Source organism: Amia ocellicauda, chromosome 7 (genome assembly GCF_036373705.1).
Source record: "Amia ocellicauda isolate fAmiCal2 chromosome 7, fAmiCal2.hap1, whole genome shotgun sequence".
Lineage (NCBI taxonomy): Eukaryota > Metazoa > Chordata > Actinopteri > Amiiformes > Amiidae > Amia > Amia ocellicauda.
In genome coordinates, this window is record NC_089856.1 from 8,870,244 (window position 1) to 8,893,556 (window position 23,313).

Consider the following 23,313-nt stretch of genomic DNA (forward strand, 5'->3'; position numbering starts at 1 on the left):
GGTCAGCGAGGCATGAGAGGAGGATGGAATGATCAACAGTGTCAAATGCTGCAGAGAGATCAAGGAGGATGAGGACTGAGGAGAGGGAGGTCGCTCGAGCACAGCTGAGGGAGTCAGTGACTGCCAGGAGAGCAGGCTCAGTGGAGTGAGCTGTGCGGAAGCCGGATTGCAGAGGATCAAAGAGTGAGTGTTGGGACAGAAAGGCAGAGAGCTGACGGTGGACCGCCCGCTCGAGAGTCTTTGAGAGGAAGGGGAGTAGGGAGACAGGGCAGTAGTTCTGAGGAGAGGTGGGGTCAGGGTTTTTTTTCTTGAAGAGTGGGATGACAGCAGCTTGTTTAAATGCAGAGGGGAAACACCCAGAGAGGAGTAAGGAGTTGAGGAGGGAGGAGATGAAGGGGAGTAAATCAGGAGCAGTTGCTTGGAGGAGGTGGGAATGGAGAGCGTCCAGGGCGCATGTTGTAGGTTTGTGATGTAGGAGGAGAGAGGAAACTTAAGAGTCTGAGAGAGGTGAGAATGAAGCAATTCATGTTATCATTTAATTATTTAATGTAAAGTTTTATTCCTTTGTTTGCTATTTTATTACACATTTGATTACACATTTGTGTGCCAATTCTCTGTAGCTTATTTAACTCTTCCTACAGGTACCTCTCCACTGTAGATCACTTCCCTGCAAGGAACTCCGACCTGTGGTGCCATGATAGGGTACATTTAAGCGATAATGATGGAATGCCCATCTTTGCCCAGCTGATCTGATGTACAGCATACTTTCAGCTGAAAGTTCCACAGGGGATCAAGACCACCACTGCTGCACCCAGACAAGCATTCCGCAAAGTAACCCCTCAGCTGGTGGTGAGAGGGACACCAGCTGCACCAGCACAGGAATGTGATCCTTACTCATGGGCTAAGGTGTCAAGAGGACAGAGTAAGAAGACGTCGGACAGTCATTTCAGACAGTTCCAAGCATTTAAATACTTTTTTCTGCTGTTCTTTACATTCAAATTATGTATACCATATGTGCAAGAACGTCTGACCTCTGTGATTGCCAACAAGGGTTTTGCCACCAAGTACTAAGTCGAAGGGGTCAAATACTTATTTCCCTCATTAACATGCAAATCAATTTATAACTTTTTTGAAATGTGTTTTTATGGATTTCTTTGTTGTTATTCTGTCTCTCACTGTTAAAATACACCTACCATTAAAATTATAGTGAGCAAACATACAAAATCAGAAGGGGATCAAATACTTTTTCCCTCACTGTATGTGAAATGTTTAATGTTTAGCAATAATACAATATTTTTGTAATTAAAATGTTAAATAGTACACTTTGATAAACATGCCAAAAGGAACAATAACAGGCGATATATTGTGTAATTCTACAATTATTCAGCAGTTGCTTTTTAGTTCTGTTTGTCTTTCATGTTGCATATCATCAAAAAAATGCTTCACTACTATTTTTGATTGTCTTTTTTAACATATAATTAAACATTTATTGAAAATACATCTCACATGTTGTACAGCGCATTATATATATTTAAGTGCCCCGGCACCACTAGATGCCCAGCAACAATTTCAATGATGTAAATCTGATGCATCTAACCCCATAAGCTATTCAATATGGGTCTGTAGATTACATTTCACCCCCCTTTGTCTGAGTTACAATCCATATATTTTTCTGGAATTGCACAAGTACACCAGCCAGCAGTGAAAAAGTGTATTTTTTTCCTATATTTAGATTTTAAATATATAATGGAATATAAATATAAATAAACATAATAAGTGCATATGTACAAAGCACTGCAGATTATGGTTAAAAGACATAATTGTATCTTAATACACGTTCAACCATTATTCAACCCTCCCAAACCGAAAGTTGCATTTTGTTTGCCAGCAACTGTTGATCACTTCACACATCATGCCAAACACTAACACACAAATATGTAATCTTGGGTTGTAGCATGCAAAACGCAATGTGTGATAAACGGGCTGAAGACGTCATCCTGTGTTTAAAATTGAAACCCAAAATACCATAATGCCATTAATGTGTGAGTGTGTGTTACGAGGACAGTAGGACGTTAACAGTTTTGCGCTTTATCCACCTCTCTCCCTCTTTCTTGCTCTAGTTGATTAGTCTATATTTTAGTATTAAAACTCCATCTAACCTCATAATCCAACTCTCCTTCAAGTCCACACACATACGTGCATATAAACAGGAGCAGGTGATTACTCAAAATGCCAGCATTCACCTTTGAATTCTGTTCAGGTCAGAGTCTGTCATGGGTAGACGATCTGAGGATGTCAGTTTTCTTTAAGTAGTCTATTCAATGCACATGGTTTTTATGCGAAGGGGCTTTTTGTGAAACAACTGATCTATGAATGAGTATGGGATGTGTGGGTTTTCTTTGGTTCTACACAGAGGCAGTGTAGAATTTATGGAATATTTTCTCCGGGTACTGGAATATTTTTGGTTCAAGAATGTTTTCTTGAATTGATCTTTCTGGACTCTAAAGCCAAAGTAAAATACTTTTTTCCATCAGAATGTTGCTGTCTCTGTTGCCTCAATTTGTACACCTTTCATGGCGCTTTCTACAATACCTGAGCGAACAGGTTTGGACAGTTACTATATTCAGTGACAAGTTCATTCTCCATCACCTGGGACCTCACACAATGCTAACGTTTTTGAAACCTAACTGGATAACCAGTTTTGTAATTCACAACATGAGATACAGTTAAATAATTGAGCAGACTAGTTGCATATTTTTTTTATACAGGTTATTTTAATCATTCTTATAATAGTGAACAGAGACTCCTGCAGTAGATGTTCCTCAGAATCCACAAGTCTGCTAGAGTAGATCTGTGATGTGGTTCCACATGTGTCTTTCAGTTAGAGGAGCCGCCACCCTTTCCTCAGCTCCCCAGCCATTAGAGCTCATGTCTCGGTGTGAGAGGGATGACAGCTGAGGGGTCTCCTGGCTCTTTCTGAAGTTGCAGTGCAGAGAGAAAGGCCAACAATGGACCTTGGTAAATGCATCATAGAATCTGTACAAAGAACACTGTTCAACTTCAAGTGTTTTCCTATAGGTTGCACAAACCTTCACTGTGCTTCCACACTTGTTCTCAAGCTAAAGACACCTACATTCTGTGCAGCACAAACTCCGGCACATTATAAACTTGAAAGTAATTACATTTCTGTGTGATTCTAGAGGTTGTGTTGATATACAGACTTATTTACATCTGGAAGGACCTGATTTAAAATACAAAAAAATATAATTAGATTATATAAAAAGATTTCTGTATTCTGTGGCATACTTGCTTATGCCTGGTAGCACACTGGCAAAAACATACTGCTTAACTAAACTGGACTGTGGGAATACCATGATACAGGTTTCTGAGGCATCTTTACTACAGCACAGTTCATTCATGGAACTGTGAAGAAGATTGAAGACATGTTGAGCCCACAGGGAATAACTGTAAAACCACAATACAAATGTGTTCAGTTGACTAAAATCCTATTCCTAAATTTACACAATACTTACAAAAGGCTAGTCTGTCCTCAGGTGATGATCTAAAAATCCCAGAGTCCTGTTCCAGGCGTCCTCCTGGGCCACAGAGTGGGGCTGGAGCTCACCGCCCCAAAGAGCCATCACTGACAGAGGGGGAGGGAGAGAGAGAGAGAGAGAGAGAGAGATCATTGAGAAGTCATGATCATGAATTCATTCCAATTGAAGATTCTGAATGATCTGTTTATATGTGCACTGTAGGCAATCCATTGGATGTATTAGTTTAATATGTACAAGAGATGTAATTGGAATACATTTTTGCGACATGCGCAGAACACCCTTCAGCAGCAAGGTTACTATGAAAACATCCACAGCAGACCAATTTCTGCTCCTTGCCATGTTTTTGAGTTTCACTGTGCAATGCAAATTAACAAACATGTGGTGAAAGAACCCATAGTTTGTGATTGAGAAAGAAGTAGGATTAAAGTCTTACATGGCTGTTAGATATAAAAATTCTTCTATTGAACGCATTATCAAAGGTGTATAGTATCAAATGTCTTTCATTCGGATCAAAATTTAACTCAAGCTGAATAGTTTGTTTCGATTCACGTGTTTATGAGGGTTTTGTATTCCGATGTAACTATTAGTCATATTATTATTATTGGAATGTCAGGCTCCATATAAACATTGCCACTGACAGTGGATAATTGTAATAAAGACTGGTAGGAGAGAAAGAGAGAAAGGGAGAAAGATGGAGAGATCACCACATGTAATAAACAAAGACTGAATATAATTATACTAACGATAGACTCTCAGTTAAAACCGTTGCAAAGAACAGTTGTTCCTTAGACTGGTCTTACTTAGTCAGTCAATCACACAATGCATTCTGGGTATTTTAAGACACTTAAGACAAAAAAAAAAAGTCTGTAACAGAAGAATATGCTAAAGCAAATTCCACATTCTGGAGGAGGACCTCCCTCCAAACTTAAACAGACCAATCTTTGGGGAGGAGTCCTCATGTTTTGTGTGTGAGCCAGTGCGAGTCTCCACCTGTCAGTGACAATGGTCTCAGGCAAACCGCTTCAATGGAAGGACACTTAAATTGTAAGATAGACTGGGGGTGAGGAGGCTAACTTTTTTTCATCATAATTTGTATGCAGCTGAATAACTTGCATTAGACTAGTCAAATTAAGACTAGTCTAATACAGTTTAATACAACCAGCCACTGGATAGTAGTTAGATCTGAGAGACAGGGAGACTGGGAGCGAGAGTGTGTGGGAGAGGGGGGTAATGTGGGGACTGAGGAGAGAGGCGGCGGTTGGCATACATTTCTTGGGGTAGGTGTGAAAGAGAGATACCCGGACACTGGGAGTGTAGGGTGGCTCGATCAGGTGCCCAGCGCCCGGGTACTGGATCCGGGTCAACAGGCCAGACTTCCCCACTGCCCCCAGCCTCTCTTCAATCTGGCACACAAAGGGGTAAGATCAGATTTACCAACTAGACCAGTGGCTCAGCACCCTGGTACTCGAGGTCAGGAATGTCCACTGGGTTGATCATCCCAACTGCACTCTTAATTGAACTCATGATGTTCTTATTTCAACCTTGTCAGTTGTGTTCAGCTCTTTAACTGGTAGCAATTGCTCAGTTAAAACTGGGCTGGAATGAAAACCACCAGACAGAGGGATCAGGGTTGAGAACCACTGAACCAGCCTCACAATCTGGACACTTTGACAAAACAGGAGCTGAACTGAAACAAGGACTACAATAATCTATGACTATGACACTACTACTATTTATTTCTTAGTAGACACCATTAACTAGAGAGACTTACGGTTTACACAAAAAGTGCAGTAATAAAATCAACACAAAATGTATAGCATTACTTAATAATAGTAGGGTACTCTTTGTTTAATGTATAGTGTTGTGAAAGTGTAGTGTAGTATGTACCATGAATAGTGTACAATACAGTTAGGTACATAAATATTTGGACAGTGACACAATTGTCATCATGTTGGCTCTGTACGCCAACACAATGGATTTGAAAGGAAACAATCAACATAAACATGCTTAAAGTGTAGACTTTCATCTTTAATTTGAGGGTAGTTACATACAAATTGGGTCAACGGTGTAGGAATTACACCCATTTTTATATGTGGTCCCCCCACTAACATAATCATTAAGTAAACTGTGAGTTTCAATACTTGGTTGCAAATCCTTTGCAGTCAATGACTGCCTGAAGTCTGGAACCTATACACATCACCAGATGCGGGGTTTCTTCCCTGGTGATGCTCTGCCAGGCCTGTAATGCAGCCGTCTTTAGTTCCTGCTTGTTCTTGGAGCGTTTTGCCTTCAGCAAGTGAAATGCTGCTCAGTTGGATTCAGGTAAGGTGACTGACTTGGGTTGCTTTTGCAGTATGCATCGGGTCATTGTCCATCTGCACTGTGAAGCGCCATCCAATTAGTTTTTAAGCATTTGTCTGAATCTGAGCAGATAATAAAGCCCTAAAACCTTCAGAATTCATCCTGCTGCTTTTGTCAGTCACATCAAATAATTACAAGGGCATACCCATGCCATAACATGCTTCACAGATGAGGTGGTATGCTTCGGATCATGAGCAGTTCCTTCCCTTCACCATACTCTTCTCTTCCCATCATTCTGGTACAAGTTGATCTTTGTATCATCTCTCCATATGATGTTGTTCCAGAACTGTACAGGGTTCTTTAGATGTTTTTTGGCAAACTAATCTGGTCTTCCTGTTCACATCTTGTGGTAAACCCTCTGTATTTACTCTGGTGAAGTCTTCTCTTGATTGTTGACTTTGACACAGATACACCTCCTGAGGGGTGTTCTTGATCTGGCCAACTGTTGTGAAGGGGTTTTTCTTCAACAGGAAAGTTATTCTGTCATCCACCACAGTTGTTTTCTTAGGTCATCTGGGCCTTTTGGGGTTCCTGAGCTCACCAGTGCATTCTCTCTTTAAGAAGGTAGAAAATAGTTGATTTGGCCACACCTAATGTAATGTAATCTCTGATTTGTATGTTTTGATTTCTAAGGCAAAACGCCTCAAGAACAAACAGGAACTTAAGACAGCGGCAGTACAGGCCTGGCAGAGCATCACCACTGTCACGGGTGGCAGTGATCACTGAACCCAAACCCAGTTCCAGTATGCCACCCAAGATTTATGTAAGATGGGGACTCGCCACCACCCAGGATTCCCCGTACAGGTTCAGCGCGATCTCAGTACATACACCACGGACTTCAAGAAGTCAATATATTTATTAGACACAGCACGATATCTATGACACAATCAGTACAAGGGGGGTGGGAAGGGGCAACTGGCAGGGCACAAAGTCTGCTAATCCCCAGGGCTTAGTCCTAATCTAAAAGAGTTAATCACCTTCAATTACCTGGGTGATAAAATAGTAAAACCATACAAAAGCTAAAAACTACAAAAATTATGCTAAAATCCTAAAACCATACAACAACAAAGAGCATAAGACCAGCTATAATAAAACACGAAAAAGAAATAGTCCCGATCAAAACAGAGAAGGGGGGAGAGAAAAGATAGATGGGTTGAGAGAGACGATGCGCTCACGCTACACACACGCACACAGAAGATAGTTGTTTTACATTCCTTCCTCACCCTCTACTGCGCTCCTCTCTCCCTTCCTGCTGCCTGGTCCGGAGTCTGGGGTGCCATCCACTGTTGAGAGACCTCGTTCCCACCCCTAGGAGGTAGATCCAATTACGGACTCGAGTCCGAAGTTCAATGTCCGCTCAATCGCTGTGCGTCAATTCAAATTCAGTCACTTGTTGATCTCTACAATAGCACCAGGAGAATAAAGCCTAGCAGCAAAGCATTCCTCCAAACGGCATTTCCGCAAGGACCCTTAGCACCCCCGGAGGCTAAACTTCCACCGGCTGGTAACCTCATAGCCGGTATGTCCGCACTCCACAACCGAGAGCGTTGCGGTCCTGGTCCTGGTCCTGGTCCTGGTCCTGGTCCTGGTCCTGGTCCTGGTCCTCTAGACCACCGTCTATCTGTCTCGCTGTTCTTACTCCCCTCAATCAGGGAGGCTTTTATACAGGCTGTCCGCCGAGTGCAAACATGTGAGGTGGCTGTGAGTGAAGGGTGGGGCACCATTTAGTGGAACAGGTGCGCCGCATAAGTCTACACTTTAAGCACATCTTGATTGTTTCCTTTCAAATCCATTGTGTTGGCGTACAGAGCCAAAATGATGACAATTGTGTCACCATCCAAATATTTATGGACCTAACAGTATGTAGCAGTTCTAGTGTTGTGTGTTTGTAGTAGTAATTGTGCTACAATGCCAGTGTACTGTAGTGCAGTGAACTAGGGCAGCAGTACTAGGTGTAGTGTAGTGTAGTGTAGTGTATGATAGTGCAGTGGTGTGTGGTGCAGGGCAGTGCAGTCCAGGGCAGTTTAGTGTGTGTGTAGTAGTAACAGTGTTTCATTATGTTGGGCTGCTAGTGTGGATATGTGCAGTGCTGTGCACTAGGGAAGCAGTGCTAGGTGTTGTACAATGCAGTGAAGTGTAGTACAGTCCCATATAGTGTGTGCATGTGTGTAGAAGTCAGTGGCAGTAGCTCCTCACCTCGTCTATACACTCGATGGCTGCACAGCACTGGTCATCCTCCGCTGCAATCAACTGCAGGGGGCAGCGTAGGCTCTCAACCTACAACACACACACACACACACACACACACGCACACGCACACATACACACGTATCATCAAGACAATTGGAATCCATGTCTGTTCTCCATGCCAGGCTTTTTACTGTACATTACTACAATGGGGAATGACAATGCCAGGCTTGAGCACGCAAATGCCAATAAAGTACTGGCCAGCGATATCTTTATAATATTTGTATATATTAACAATAGGTCTGCATCTCAGGGCATCAATTTAAAAATAAATCTCTTTAGAAGACAAGAACACGGAACGTTTTCTAGAAGATTGGAGAAGCAGCTTTGGCTATATGGTTAAATGTAAATGAGCTTGATGTGTAGATGCTGGCACTGTTTTTGAACGTTCCCTTTAGGGTTTACAACACCTGAAATCTCATGTCTGTAATTCCTTCTGTTCAAAGTGCCAGTGTGCATCAGCATGTGCCAGTGTCATTGTGTACCAATGTTGGTAGTGTGTGCCAGTGTCAGTATTGGTGAATGTGTGTTGGTACCTTTAGTTTGTAATTGGGCGGAACGTTGCTGGGCATAGTAATCCCTCGGAAGATGACGTTTCCTTGTTCATCAAAACGAAAGAGCTTCTGGTTCCTGAGAGAGAGAGACAGAGCGAGAGAGAAAATGTAGAAGTGCTCTATTAAACCCTGCTGTAATATATAACAAAGCACTCTTGTGATTCACTGAAGCACAGGACTGCACTGGAGGCCAATACAATTGTCATTCATTTTAATTCTTAAGGATTTTGAAAATATTTATGATTCATATATATGACTGAGTACATATGTGCCTCCTTCCCCTTAGCTCTTAACTATGACTTTACATCTTGTCTGCACTTATTAGGTATTACAACCTAGGACACAGGACTTGTATTTTGTATTAACTGTATATTTTACCTATGCACTTATTGCTTGTAATTTTGAACTTTGTAATCGTATTATGTTTTTATCTGTAATTTTATAATGTATTATTGCTATTTTGTAATGCTCTTATATTTTGTAAGTCTCCCTGGATAAGATCGTCTGCTAAGAAATAAATAATAATAAAATAATAATAATAATAATAAAAATAATAATAATACATTATATGGAAGTAAATTTCACCCATTTGTCCCTTTAATTAGGGCAGAAGCCTGACCAGGTTTATCTTTCTTACAGTTCATTGGTTCCACCCACAGTTTATCCTTGCTTTCGCATTGGTTAATTCAACCCCATGTCTCTCCAGTCTCAGAACTCCCATTTAGCCAGCACCTGTATAAAAGCTGATTAGATAAGGCTGTCTCTTTCATTCTCATTTCTATTTAAGATCTATTGTTAGTGGCTGCTTTTCTGTTTACAACTTCTATAACATTGAAACTACAGTTTTGTTAGACAAACTCTGTGCACCAGTGGCGTAGGTTTGGTTTCAGAATTGGGAGGAGCCTATGGAGCCGGGCACACATTATTGGGGGGACAATGTAACATTCTCTCAACATTGGGGGGGGCGCATCACCCCTGTCCCCCCCTAAAACTATGCCTATCCTATGCATAGGCACATGTCTTTTCATTTGTACTTGGTCTTATTGGCACATCTTTTTGGTGGTTTCCCTGTTACCTGTTTAAGCTTTGGGTCAGTTTAGTGTTGGTTTTGTTCTTCATATTTGTTTTCTGGTTTACTTTTCTTCACCAAGGACAGTCCTTCATTCAAAATAACACTACTGGACAGACATTTGAAATCCTATTGTTTTCTACAACCTACATTTCTACATTCACCATTTCTACATTCAACATTTCCCTTCCCATTTTTGAACATTGGTAAATAGGTGGTTTGTGAAGGTTGACACCACTGACATCCCTGATTTTGTGGTCGATCATTCTTGCCTACTGATTTAGGTAAAGATGGACAAGTAGTATCTTAAGGAGTAAGTAAAACTACTTCACAGTTGTGCAGATTTAATTATTCTATTTTATAGTTTACTCATTGTTTTTGCACTCCCCAAATAAAGATTTAAAGAAAGATTTTATGGTCTACTCATTTTAAACCATTGCCTTCTTGAGGCATATAATGTTGCCTAAAAACATTTGAATAACATTTTGAACCATGTAAATAAATATGGGCAATGCAGTGTACTAGCAGCTCTACAGAGCAATCCTCAGAATAATAGAAGTGCATTAGAAATGTAATTCCAGAGATGGGTCTATGAATGTGCACACAACATTATTATGCAACAATCAGAGAACATTCATTAAACTGTGTTCTCTGGGTGGGGTTGGTGTGGACCAAAATTACATCAGTTGGAAAGTTAGGGTTTTCAGGAGGCTTTCAATATACCAACTTGAATCAATTACTCACTCCTTCAGAAAATCGTTCGTCTGGTCCCTGGTCATGTTGATCCCCAGCCCCCCCGGACCTGAGATTCCGACCACACACCTGGGCTAGAGTGGTAAAATAAACTGTCAATTCAATTGAAATCAAACGCCTCTTTTGAATGGCAAGAAGGAAGTGTGTTGTACACTGTAGCATGGCATGAGATGTGAACCATGCACGTTTTGGGGTCGTGGCTCTGAATTACTGTAATACGAGGTAGTTTTAGAGCAACAGAGAGTGTAATTTTTGGTTGTCATTCTCAGCCAAGGTAGGGTCTGTATCCAGGTAGTCAGTCAGTCTTCTCTGCTCTCTCATCAATTCCTCTTTTGAACTCCTGTTTCCCCTTCATGCTTTTCCCCGCAGATACTTTTCCCAGAGTGTTATAGGTGGTTGGCTTTTATGCCGGTGCGAAATGCAGGGCAGGAGTTTGCACTCTGCCCAACATGACAGGAATGTGATGTGGTGTTTTCACCATCATTATCTCCCATTGTGCAACACTCCATGCACACAGCCACATACACTTATTACACAAAGCAAGTCATCTTATAATATATTATGATAATAATAATAATAATAATAATAATAATAATAATAATAATAATAATCTTACTGTTCTCATGGGGAAACAAATGTGGGGTAAGATTTGGTTGGGGGGGTGGATTTTAAACTGTGTAGATGGGGCAGTGATGTAGTGGTAAAGATAATAGTACATTTGCTTAGAATTTGAAGTTTTCTCCCTATCTCTGTTCTGAAATGGAAAATACATTTATTCACACAACTATTAGGATTTTCTACATTTAAATAACAAATGAAACCACAGTACAGGACTAGAAGTGTCTCCTCCCCTCCCCAAAATTCCCTCTCCACTCATTGACTCTCAATTGATACTCCCCTCAGATCATTGTCTTGGTCCATCAGTAATCTCTCTGTCTCTGCATCACCCTGCATCCACTCTGAGATATCTCAAAATGATTTAGAGATATCTCGAAATGAACAGGAAGTCATTTGAAGATATCTCAATAATTTACAGATATCTCTAAATGATTTCAAGATATCTCTGAATCATTTAAAGATATCTGCAAATATCTCCAAATCATTTAAAAATATCTGCAAATAATTTAGAGATATCTCTAAATGTACTTTTAAATGAGATATCTTTAAATCAGAGATATCTGCAAATAATTAATAAAAATACAAATTATTTGCAGATATCTTTAAAATGATTTAGAGATATCTTGAAATATTTGAATATATCTGGAATTATTTGAAGATATCTTGAAATATTTGCAGATATCTCTAAATGATAATTTGGCTTGCCATACTTCTCCATCTTCTCCTCCATCTTTGCCCTCCCCTTCTCCTCCATATGTTCCCAGCAGCAGCTTCCTCCAGGTCTCCTACCGACTTGCCTCCTTTCTTAACTCTGCTCATGCTGCCTCCCTCTCTTCTGCTCTTGATCTCTATACATCCTATGACACTATCAATCACTGCTCCATCTAATCCAGAACTCATCTGCTGTTCTCTGCCCTGATTCAAACATACTACTCCACTCCCTCCTGATCTCGGCTTGCATCTAGTTCAAGACCTCATCTTGACCAGACTACACCTAGCTACCTACGGACTCCTCTCTCCTTTCACTCCCTCCAGACTATTCTGGTCTTCCTTCGCCAGGCAACTTGCTGAACCCCCTCTCCGATGTCCTTCACCCCTAAATGGTGGAACGACCTTTACATAATGGTCAGTCTTCGGGGCTACACCACACTTTTACACTTATGCACTCTTACTAAACTATTCTTCTTTATGCTCCTTCTTACTTATGCATGTTTTGCACATCTTCTGTTTCACTGCAACTTCCTATGCCGACCTTCTCCCTTAACATATGTATCCAGGACATAACTATTTTACCTGCATAAGTTTATTATATTATGATGTATGTGTATTGTACTGATTGTATTACAGCACTTTGTAATGTTTATAAATGTTTCTCATGTAAACTAAGTTGCTAAGGTGTCTGCCAAGAGAAATTAATATATTCTCTCTCTCTCTCTCTCTCTCTCTCTCTCATATCTTTCACTGGTACTCACAGAGATGTTGGGCATCTCCATGGCGATGCGCAAGGCAAGGTACCCCCCGAAGCACAGGCCCAACACGCCCACCCTTCCCGTGCAGACCTGGGGGTGTCTATCCAGCTGTCCCATGGCAGTCTGTGGACAGAAACACAGAGCCCTGACTCTCTCAACTGGCTGGGACTTGATGAGAATTGTGATCTGTGTTCTTTAACACGAAACCCCTACCAAGGTGCATTCTGGAGAGAAGGATAGAATTTGTAGCAGTAATTGTGAAGACGTGGCAGTATTGTGTATGCAGATAATATATAGTATATGTATTATAGTGTAATATAATATAATAATATAGTGTATGTGTAAAAGTAATAGCATATTGTAGATGTAATAACGTATGTGAAGCAGTGATGTACTGTGTAAAGCAATAATAGTGTAGGTTCAGAGAAATAGTGTACAGTTCTGTAGCAATAAAAATCTGTGTAGTAGTCAGTAAAGTATAGCATAGATGAACAAGAACAGTGTAGAGCAGGGGTCCCGAATCTACGGCCCGCGGGCCATATCCATATCCTTCTCTTACATTTTGACCCACCTCCTGAACCATGCTGGCAATACATTTTGACCAGCCCTCTGAATTATTCCACCTCATTAAGTGAAATGGTCAGGAAATGTAAAGTTACATGACAACTAATTGTCGAACTGGTCGAATTGCAAAACTGCGATGCACTGGAAGACGCTTTCAAGTCGAACAATCTAATTTACTTTTATGGGCCCTTCCCTAATGACACATATCTAAACATTAAAAGGCACACTCGCAAGATGTCCACAATCTTCGGCAGCACCTTCGTGCAACACTTTTCAGGAATTAAACTACTGAAATCTTGTACTCCTGCACTCCTGTGTTTGGATACACAGCATTTCTGTTCTGTGCCCCTTGGTGGTGCTTGGCATCGCTCCCAGACATATGAGTGAAAGCTTTTCTTTCTTACATTACATATTGCTGTAATTTAAGTTAAGTATTGTTTTACTGTTTGGGAAAACAGTATTGATAGTGGTGACTGTACTGACTGTGTACTCTGGATACACTGTGCAGTTTACTTTTGCTTTGGCAAATTGTGTATTGCCATGAAAAGTCACTTAGACTAGCCACAGTGGGAGTTTGCTTTCAGGGCTCTTCCACAGTGCAAGAGCGTCAGTAAATCTGAGGCCTGGCTGCTCAGCCTAAGCCTCAGTCTGTCGTCAGAGATCTTGCACATGTGAGGGGCTCCTCCTCCCTCAGGTGCTATTTGGAAGCACTAAGGATATTCGCCACTCGGACCAGTTGTTTATGTCCTATGGAGCACGGACACAGGGCTTTGAAGGTCCCAATGAGCACAGTGGCCTCCATCATCCGTAAATGGAAGAAGTTTGGAACCACCAGGACTCTTCCTAGAGCTGGCCGACCAGCCAAACTGAGCGATCGGGGGAGAAAGGCCTTAGTCAGGGAGGTGACCAAAAACCCGATGGTCACTCTGACAGAGCTCCAGCGTGTCTATGTGGAGAGTGGAGAACCTTCCAGAAGAACAACCATCTGTGCAGCATTCCACCAATCAGGCCTGTATGGTAGAGTGGCCAGACGGAAGCCACTCCTCAGTAAAAGGCACATGACAGCCCGCCTGGAGTTTGCCAAAAGGCACCTGAAGGACTCTCAGACCATGAGAAACAAAATTCTCTGGTCTGATGAAACAAAGATTGAACTCCTTGGCCTGAATGGCAAGTGTCATGTCTGGAGGAAACCAGGCACCGCTCATCACCTGGCCAATACCATCCCTACAGTGAAGCATGGTGGAACTGGGAGACTAGTCAGGATCGAGGGAAAGATGAATGCAGCAATGTACAGAGACATCCTTGATGAAAACCTGCTCCAGAGCGCTCTGGACCTCAGACTGGTGTGATGTTTCATCTTCCAACAGGACAACAACCCTAAGTACACAGCCAAGATAACAAAGGAATGGCTACAGGACAACTCTGTGAATGTCCTTGAGTGGCCCAGCCAGAGCCCAGACTTGAACCCGATTGAACATCTCTGGAGAGATCTGAAAATGGCTGTGCAGCGATGCTCCCCATCCAACCTGATGGAGCTTGAGAGGTCCTGCAAAGAAGAATGGGAGAAACTGCCCATAAAATAGGTGTGCCAAGCTTGTAGCATCATACTCAAAAAGACTTGAGGCTGTAATTGGTGCCAAAAGTGCTTCAACAAAGTATTGAGCAAAGGCTGTGAATACTTATATACATGTGCTTTTTTGTTTTTTATTTCTAATAAATTTGCAAAGATTTCAAACAAACTTCTTTCACGTTGTCATTATGGGGTATTGTTTGTAGAATTTTGAGGAAATAATGAATTTAATCCATTTTGGAATAAGGCTGTAACATAACAAAATGTGGAAATAGTGAAGCGCTGTGAATACTTTCCGGATGCACTGTACATGGCACCCGCCTGTGTCCAGGACACTGCCTTCATTCATCCACCAGCAAAGTTCTAATCCTTTAATGCTGTGGCTCTATTAACATATGTTAATTACTCTGCAATTGGAAACATGAGATGCAAATGTATTCCATTACACATGCACATAGTGCTATTGATTTTGCACAATATTTGCAAAGAGCATTCATCCAATAAGAGTGCAAAGCTGTCTCAAACAGTGGGAATAAAAGTCTACTGTGGAGTGCACAGGTGGTTTTTCAAGATGCAACACGGGCACAGGAAAAAAATGCTATGTTCCAATGTCGTGCAAAGATTTGTGACATGTTAGAATTTCTCTTTTTTTGGGGGATAATTGCATTTTCTTGTGAGGCACACATTTTGCGAGGAAATTGCATGAAATTTGAATATCTGGCCCTGTATATAATTTTTTTTTCTCAAGGTCAAAACAACCAGCTCTGAAAAAGGACTGTGGTTAAATCAGTCTAGATTAATTAACAATACTGATTGAATAGATACGAAGTTGCACTACAACTGTTCTTCTACGTCATGATAATAATAATAATAATACATTTTAATTGGGGGACGCCTTTCTACATACTCAAGGACATCTTACACAAAGTTGACCTATATAAATTAATACAATAAATGATGGAGAAATACATAGGGACTGACAGTTACAAAGGAAACATCAGCTAAAATGTAGCCATAGGGCTATAGAAGGTAGGCTTTCTTATAAAGGTGAGTTTTTAAAAGATTTTTAAAAGAGATGAGAGTGTCTGCTCAGAGGCTGCCCAGAGGCTGGGATGAGGTCTGACAGGTAGGTAGATGCCAGGTTATGAAGGGCTTTGTAAGTAAGGAGGAGCGACTTAAAGATGATACGGTAGTGCACAGGGAGCCAATGTAACTGGATAAGGACTGGTGTGATATGTTCAGATGATCTAGTGCAGGTGAGTATTCTGGCAGCAGAGTTCTGGACCAATTGTAGTCTATTGGTGAGTTTAATAGGGATACCAGTAAGGAGAGAATTGCAGTAGTCCAGTTGGGAAGTGACCAAGGCATAGATAAGGGTTTCAGTGCTGGAGTGTGACAATGAAGGACGAAGCCTGGAGATGAGGCAGAGGTGGAAAAAAGATGTCCGGGTAATGGCTTTTATATGGGGTTCAAATGAGAGCATGCTGTCCAAGATGACACCAAGGCTTTTGAACTGCCATTTTAACATTTTAGCGGAACTGAAAAACCATCAATGTTAATACTAAGGTTGTGCTGTTTAGAAAGAATAGACAGAGCCAATAAGCATGACTTCTGTCTTGTTGCTATTAAATTTGAGGAGGTTCGAGCTTATCCAGCTCCTAATATCTTGTGGGAGGGAGGGGAATGGTGGGTTTGGTGGAGATGTAAAACTGCTTATCATCAGCATAGCAGTGAAAATTGACTTTGTGATGATGCATAATCTTGCCCAGCGGTAGGAGTTAGATTATGAAAAGAAGTGGTCCCAACACTGACCCCTGGGGGACACCTTGTGAAACAGCTGCACACCCTGATCTTTGTTTTTTAATTTGCACAAACTGTTGACAGCCAGTGAGGTAAGAAGAAAACCAAGAGTGCAACAACCGTGACACCAACACCAGCTAAACTTTCTATGACGAGTGGATAGGAAATGGTATCAAAGGCTGCACTCGAGTCACGAAGGATGAGAATGGATAGTACCCCTGAGTCAGCTGCACAGAGAAGGTCATTGGTGATTTTTACTAAGGCTGTTTCAGTGCTGTGTTTGGAGCGAAAACCAGACTGGAATGGTTCATGAAGGTTATTGGAGCCGAGATGGAGTTGAAGCTGAGTAGCCACAACCCGCTCAAGTGTTTTGGAAAGGAAGGAAAGGTTTGAGATGGGACGGAAGTTGTTCAGGTCATCAGGGTCAGCATTCCATTTTTTAAGGATGGAAATAAGTGTGGAAGGTACAATGCCAGTAGTGAGGGAGGAATTAATTATGCCAGTTATCAGAGGAGAAATTGCAGGCTAGTGGGCATGGGGTCAATTAGACAAATAGATTATTTGCATCTACAGATAAGTTCAGGTGATGGAATGCTCAGTGACTAGAGTGAAATCAGAGAGACAGATAGTGTAGGCTGAGCCTTGTGAGGTGTTCATCCAAGACAGATTATCATCAGGAGGACAATGCAATTTTGATAGATATTGGTGGATGTCATGGATTTTTGTGTGGAAAAAGTTGAGGAACTTGTTACATTGTTCAGGGGAGGGGTCAGAAGGGAAGTTATTGGGTAAACGTTTTACTGTGGAAAGAGGACTTTTGAGTTATTTTTACCAGAATTGATGATGCTAGAGTAGTATAATGTTCTGGCAGCTGAGAGGGCATTCTTGTAGATCAACAGGTGATCTGTGTATAAGTCGGTTGTAGTGGATTCAATACTTGAACATTGCATCAGTTCAGTTCCTCACATATTCTCTCATTATTTCCTCTTTTCTCTCACTTACCTCGAAGTACTGTTCCCCGACATTCACGGTGTGCAGTGGCCCGGGCAGCTCCTCATGCCCACAGTATGCCAGTGCTAGAGTGACAAATCCGTGAGAAGCCAGGAGGGCAGCGCGATACTCACTTAGCCCTCCGCCCATCCCCCACATGTCCAGCACAGCAGGGAATGGTCCTGGACCTGGGGAGGAGGGAGAGTGGGAGATGAGGTAAGAAAGGACAACTGCCTATTTGTCTGTCTAAAGCTGTGAGTATTTTCACATGAACCCAAGAATCTATTAAAAGATAAATCCAATGATTTAAAACACAAATTACATTGCTCTTACAGATTTTTCATGTGTCTGTTTTGCATTTACAATTGATAATACATTTTGTGGAGAAGTATTTAATTTCTGTAACTTGAGCTACAGTGAGGGAAAAAAGTATTTGATCCCCTGCTGATTTTGTACTTTTGCCCACTGACAAAGAAATGATCAGTCTATAATTTTAATGGTAGGTGTATTTTAACAGTGAGAGTTAGAATAACAACAAAAAAATCCAGAAAAAATGCATTTCAAAAAAGTTATAAATTGATTTGCATGTTAATGAGGGAAATAAGTATTTGACCCCTTTGACTTAGTACTTGGTGGCAAAACCCTTGTTGGCAATCACAGAGGTCAGACGTTTCTTGTAGTTGGCCACCAGGTTTGCACACATCTCAGGAGGGATTTTGTCCCACTCCTCTTTGCAGATCCTCTCCAAGTCATTAAGGTTTCGAGGCTGACGTTTGGCAACTCGAACCTTCAGCTCCCTCCACAGATTTTCTATGGGATTAAGGTCTGGAGACTGGCTAGGCCACTCCAGGACCTTAATGTGCTTCTTCTTGAGCCACTCCTTTGTTGCCTTGGCTGTGTGTTTTTGGTCAATGTCATGCTGGAATACCCATCCACGACCCATTTTCAATGAGGGAAGGAGGTTCTCACCCAAGATTTGACGGTACATGGCCTCGTCCATCGTCCCTTTGATGTGGTGCAGTTGTCCTGTCCCCTTAGAATAAAAACACCCCCAAAGCATAATGTTTCCACCTCCATGTTTGACGGTGGGGATGGTGTTCTTGGGGTCATTCCTCCTCCTCCAAACATGGCGAGTTGAGTTGATGCCAAAGAGATCGATTTTGGTCTCATCTGACCACAACACTTTCACCCAGTTCTCCTCTGAATCATTCAGATGTTCATTGGCAAACTTCAGACGGGCCTGTGCATATGCTTTCTTGAGCAGGGGGACCTTGCGGGCACTGCAGGATTTCAGTCCTTCACGGCGTAGTGTGTTACCAATTGTTTTCTTGGTGACTATGGTCCCAGCTGCCTTGAGATCATTAACAAGATCTTCCTGTGTAGTTCTGGGCTGATTCCTCACCGTTCTCATGATCATTGAAACTCCACGAGGTGAGATCTTGCATGGAGCCCCAGACCGAGGGAGACTGACAGTTATTTTGTGTTTCTTCCATTTGCGAATAATCGCACCAACTGTTGTCACCTTCTCACCAATTCAGCCCATTCCAGCCTTGTGTAGGTCTACAATCTTGTCCCTGACATCCTTAGACAGCTCTTTGGTCTTGGCCATGGTGGAGAGTTTGGATTCTGATTGATTGATTGCTTCTGTGGACAGGTGTCTTTTATACAGGTAACGAGCTGAGATTAGGAGCACTCCCTTAAAGAGAGTTCTCCTAATCTCAGCTCGTTACCTGTATAAAAGACACCTGGGAGCCAGAAATCTTGCTGATTGATAGGGGATCAAATACTTATTTCCCTCATTAACATGCAAATCAATTTATAACTTTTTTGAAATGCATTTTTCTGGATTTTTGTGTTGTTATTCTGTCTCTCACTGTTAAAATACACCTACCATTACAATTATAGACTGATCATTTCTTTGTCAGTGGGCAAACGTACAAAATCAGCAGGGGATCAAATACTTTTTTCCCTCACTGTATCTGCATTTGCTAAACACAATATAGGGGTCAAATGCATTTGTAAATACTCTCAAGCAAGATCTTCCAGTCAAATCTCTACCTATTTAACTCCATCAATCTCACCTGTTCAAGTTCCCCCCCACCTCCCACTCCCACTTCCAAGGTGAGTTCTGGATTGGCTACAAAGATGCAGTGGGGAATGAATACAGGGTTGACACTCCGGTCCAATCAGATGATTCTTCCTTCATAGACTAGAACACTGTAGCATTATCATTGATATGAATGATCTACAGTATTATCAATGTATCGTGACATCTATACAAAGGACAATAACCCACCATTGACAGGCACTTTTACCTGTCAGTCTGTCAATCTACGAGGTAGTTCACCAACAAATTCCCACCAAAACAGGAGCCAGTGCTCCTCAGTGCCCCCTCCCAGTTCTCACCTGCAGGCAAGAAGAGGGTGCCCACCAACCCCTGCTCTCGCACCTCCACCCTGCGCACTCCTGGTGCCATGTACCAGCGTTCCACATTCACTGCAGCCAGCACTGCCCCCTCCTCCAGCCCCTGACCAACATGGCAGCCCACTGGGGAGTCAGAGGAACGAACATGGTCACTGAGCACAGATACCTCCACTGTGAATGGAGTCTCCACATATTTTTTCCTGAGCCTGAAAAACCAAGAAAGCTTAATCAGGCATTTGCCAAGCCCTCATCATAAACAGACACTTAAAGATCTAATTTGTAATTGGTCAGGGGGAGAAAAGGTAAATTACAAATAAAATACACTGATGCATTTGACCTCTCCAAGTCTAAATCAACACCCTAAGAACGACAATTTGAAAATTGTGTAATTATAGCCAATACAGACCTGAATAAGGTAGAGCTATTTACTCTACAATAGTTGGTGGACTGACTGACTGACTAAATGGCAGATTGATTGATGCACTGACTGATGCAATGACAGGAGGACTAACTGAGACTGGTGAACTGACTGGTAAACTGACCAAAATATAGACAGACTGACTGACAGAGACTGACACAATCGCACACCCTTTACCTCAGGCCCTCTACCCCCACAGGCTGCAGACTCCAGAACAGACCCATGGGTTCCAGGCCACTGTATGAACCTCCCAAAGACTGGTCCCGGGACACTAAAGGAAGATGCTGCACAGTTTAGCACCTCCATCCCTGCCCAAAATACACAATGCCCAAAAACACAACCTTATTCAGTATGTGGGATTCATGTTCGAAAATGAGGCATTACATTGAGTGCTCAACACTGTTGAAGGTACTGACAGTGTATCCACCAAGGACTACTTTAGGATTAAACTGGGGGATGTGATCACTGGTGGAAATGAACAGGCACTGCTGCAATAACCAAAATACTGGAGGTCTGGAATTGTAACAAAGTGCACCAAGCCTTGTAGTTGGAATAAGCCGACTATGGGTCAATTGCAATAAACATGCAGAGTTAGTATGGAGCTGCATACTAAATTGCATACTAGGCAGTATGGTACTATCTTGAGAGCATCCCCAGCTGTGAACTACAATAGTACCTGTTGCAATGAAAAAAGAAGTGGTAAACTAGCTCACCCCCAGCTTTTGTTAAGGATAAATTTAAGGATTATGTTTGTTATGTTACCAAACAAGAAGTGAAGTTAGGAAAGTGGGCCGGGCATCGCATCATCTAGGAAATCTGAGCAATTGTTCACAGTGCATTATATTGAACAACAACTAAATATTTGAGTAGCATAGTAGATAATATTTTTTCTTCAGAATAATTGTGTGTTTTTTAACAAGACAATTGTGCATGAAAATCTATTTGCAGCAAAAAAAAATACATCTCATTGCACATGTTCTTTCCCAAACGAGTTCTCAAACCAATTATGTAGACTAAACATTTAATTTGACATGGGTCTGAATTATTTTAAAGAAAATATAAAATGTCATGCTCAGACGGAGGAGTGGGACCTCCAACACCACAGCCCAGCACCGATCCGCTGTACGAGAACTGCGGTCCCAAGTTGGAGCTATCAGCACTTAATCACAGACCTACCCCATGCATGTTATACAAATATACTGTAACATCCTGGGGGGTTCCAGCCACTGCGAGAATCAAACACTGGTGTCCCATGCCACAGTGCAGCGACATTACTGCATCTCATTATAAACCTGAGTTCAACAACAAACTCCACACAATCCACCTCTTTAAAGCTATTGCCATTTAGTGGTGGGAGGAGGTAGCACAGGTAAAGTGCACAATGAAGTACTCACAGATCACAGTGCCCTTCTGGTCGCTGCGGTAGTGTGAGAATGCTTCCCACAGCTCCCCGTCCTCACTGTGCAGGCGGGACCGCACTGTGAATGGCTTATCCGGAGGCAGATGCTGGATCCCAATTTCTATTGGCTGGTCCACTAGAGCGCGGCTGGGCGTGGCAGTCAGCAGCGGGGCGGTGCTCTGTGCGCTCTTATTACGGACTGCACCTGCTGAAGGGAGGACGAAATAATATTCCACCCATAGTCCTGAATTGCTGCTCACTCTTCCTGCTGCCCAGTCTCAATGCTTAATTTCAATGTTCGTAATTCCCTTACCCATGATACCGCTGGTCTTCTTGAAGCGGGGGAGGGTGCAGGCATGGATGGACTGGGAAAGCCCCTCCCATACCCTGTGACACAACAGGAGAGCACGCATTGTCCTTGGGGTGCTGAGCATGCACACCAATGTCCTGGGCCTCAGGATACTCTCTGAATCACAAGGGACAAAGATAGTAGAATGATACTGGAGAAGAATTATACCTTTGGTATATTGGTATTGATCCTTCCTTGGATCAGGATGACATGGTGAAAGTCTGGTGCATCCCTGAGAAAGCATCTGCAGGAAGTAAAATGCACCACAAGTGATGTACACATTACCAGGTTCATTATGTATAGGACCAAGTAAGTGGATAAAAGTGTTGTTTGGTGAGTTGGCAACAAACAGGTATGGTAATTTATCCAACATTAGTGTTTTTTTTATATTATAGGCCAAGTTCACCCAAAAAATGACACTTATTTACGAGTTAATTCACCTTCTCAAAATAGCAAAGATTTGATTGACACCAAATGAAGACTGCATGGTCTATGCCATTTCTGGCAGACATTTTCAGACATGTTTTCTCAGGGATGCAGTGCTGCTCTTTTTTTGATGTTACGACCCCAATTACTCCCGTAGTTTCAGCTACTCACTTTGCAATGCTCGGCTTCTGTATTATCACAGTACATCTGATTACAAGCATGAACAATGTGCACTGGTTCAGTGGACCAGTGATGACCACTATATGTAGTTTTTTTATAACATTCCTAAAGAGGTGGTGGGATTGTGTGCTAAAGGGGAAAATTGTTCTCCGTTAGTTTATTACTTTATTACACACCCTGGGCTTACTGGTTGAAGAGGCCCCAAATACCTCACCCGTACATGAGGTTACTAAAGAGCACATAATGAGACCAGCTTCTACCGGTTTGTACCAGATGCATCTCTCTGCAGACACACAATACAAATTTAGTACAGAACGTACATTCTGTAAAACCACAAGAAGATGGGGAAGTGGGCACACGACCCCCCTCTACCTATCTAGAAATGCGTTAGATACGTGTGGAAAATAAATAACGAAATGGTCACATATGTCTCCATATTTGGGCATAAATTAGAAAATATTGTGTTTAAGCTTAATCAGGAAGATAGTAGGGATATCATAAGAAAGGGAGTTGTCTCCCCCTTATTGGTGCAATCTCACCCTGTTCAGGATATTGCAATATGTAT

General features: G+C 42.0%; 1 protein-coding gene across 1 annotated transcript; it reads right to left on the minus strand.

Moving 5' to 3' along the window:
- Window positions 1-2,770: 2,770 nt before the first annotated feature.
- Window positions 2,771-22,970, minus strand: LOC136753824 (peroxisomal succinyl-coenzyme A thioesterase-like). The gene is made up of 13 exons (XM_066710212.1): window positions 22,963-22,970; window positions 22,107-22,180; window positions 21,789-21,998; window positions 20,572-20,665; window positions 19,959-20,182; window positions 17,565-17,740; window positions 12,632-12,751; window positions 10,533-10,615; window positions 8,702-8,795; window positions 8,115-8,195; window positions 4,825-4,960; window positions 3,534-3,643; window positions 2,771-2,976 (listed from the first exon to the last, which is right to left on the minus strand). Exons 1-12 carry the CDS (start codon window positions 22,968-22,970, stop codon window positions 3,540-3,542), a joined length of 1,404 nt encoding a protein of 467 aa, XP_066566309.1. The 3' UTR covers window positions 2,771-2,976; window positions 3,534-3,539.
- Window positions 22,971-23,313: the final 343 nt, after the last annotated feature.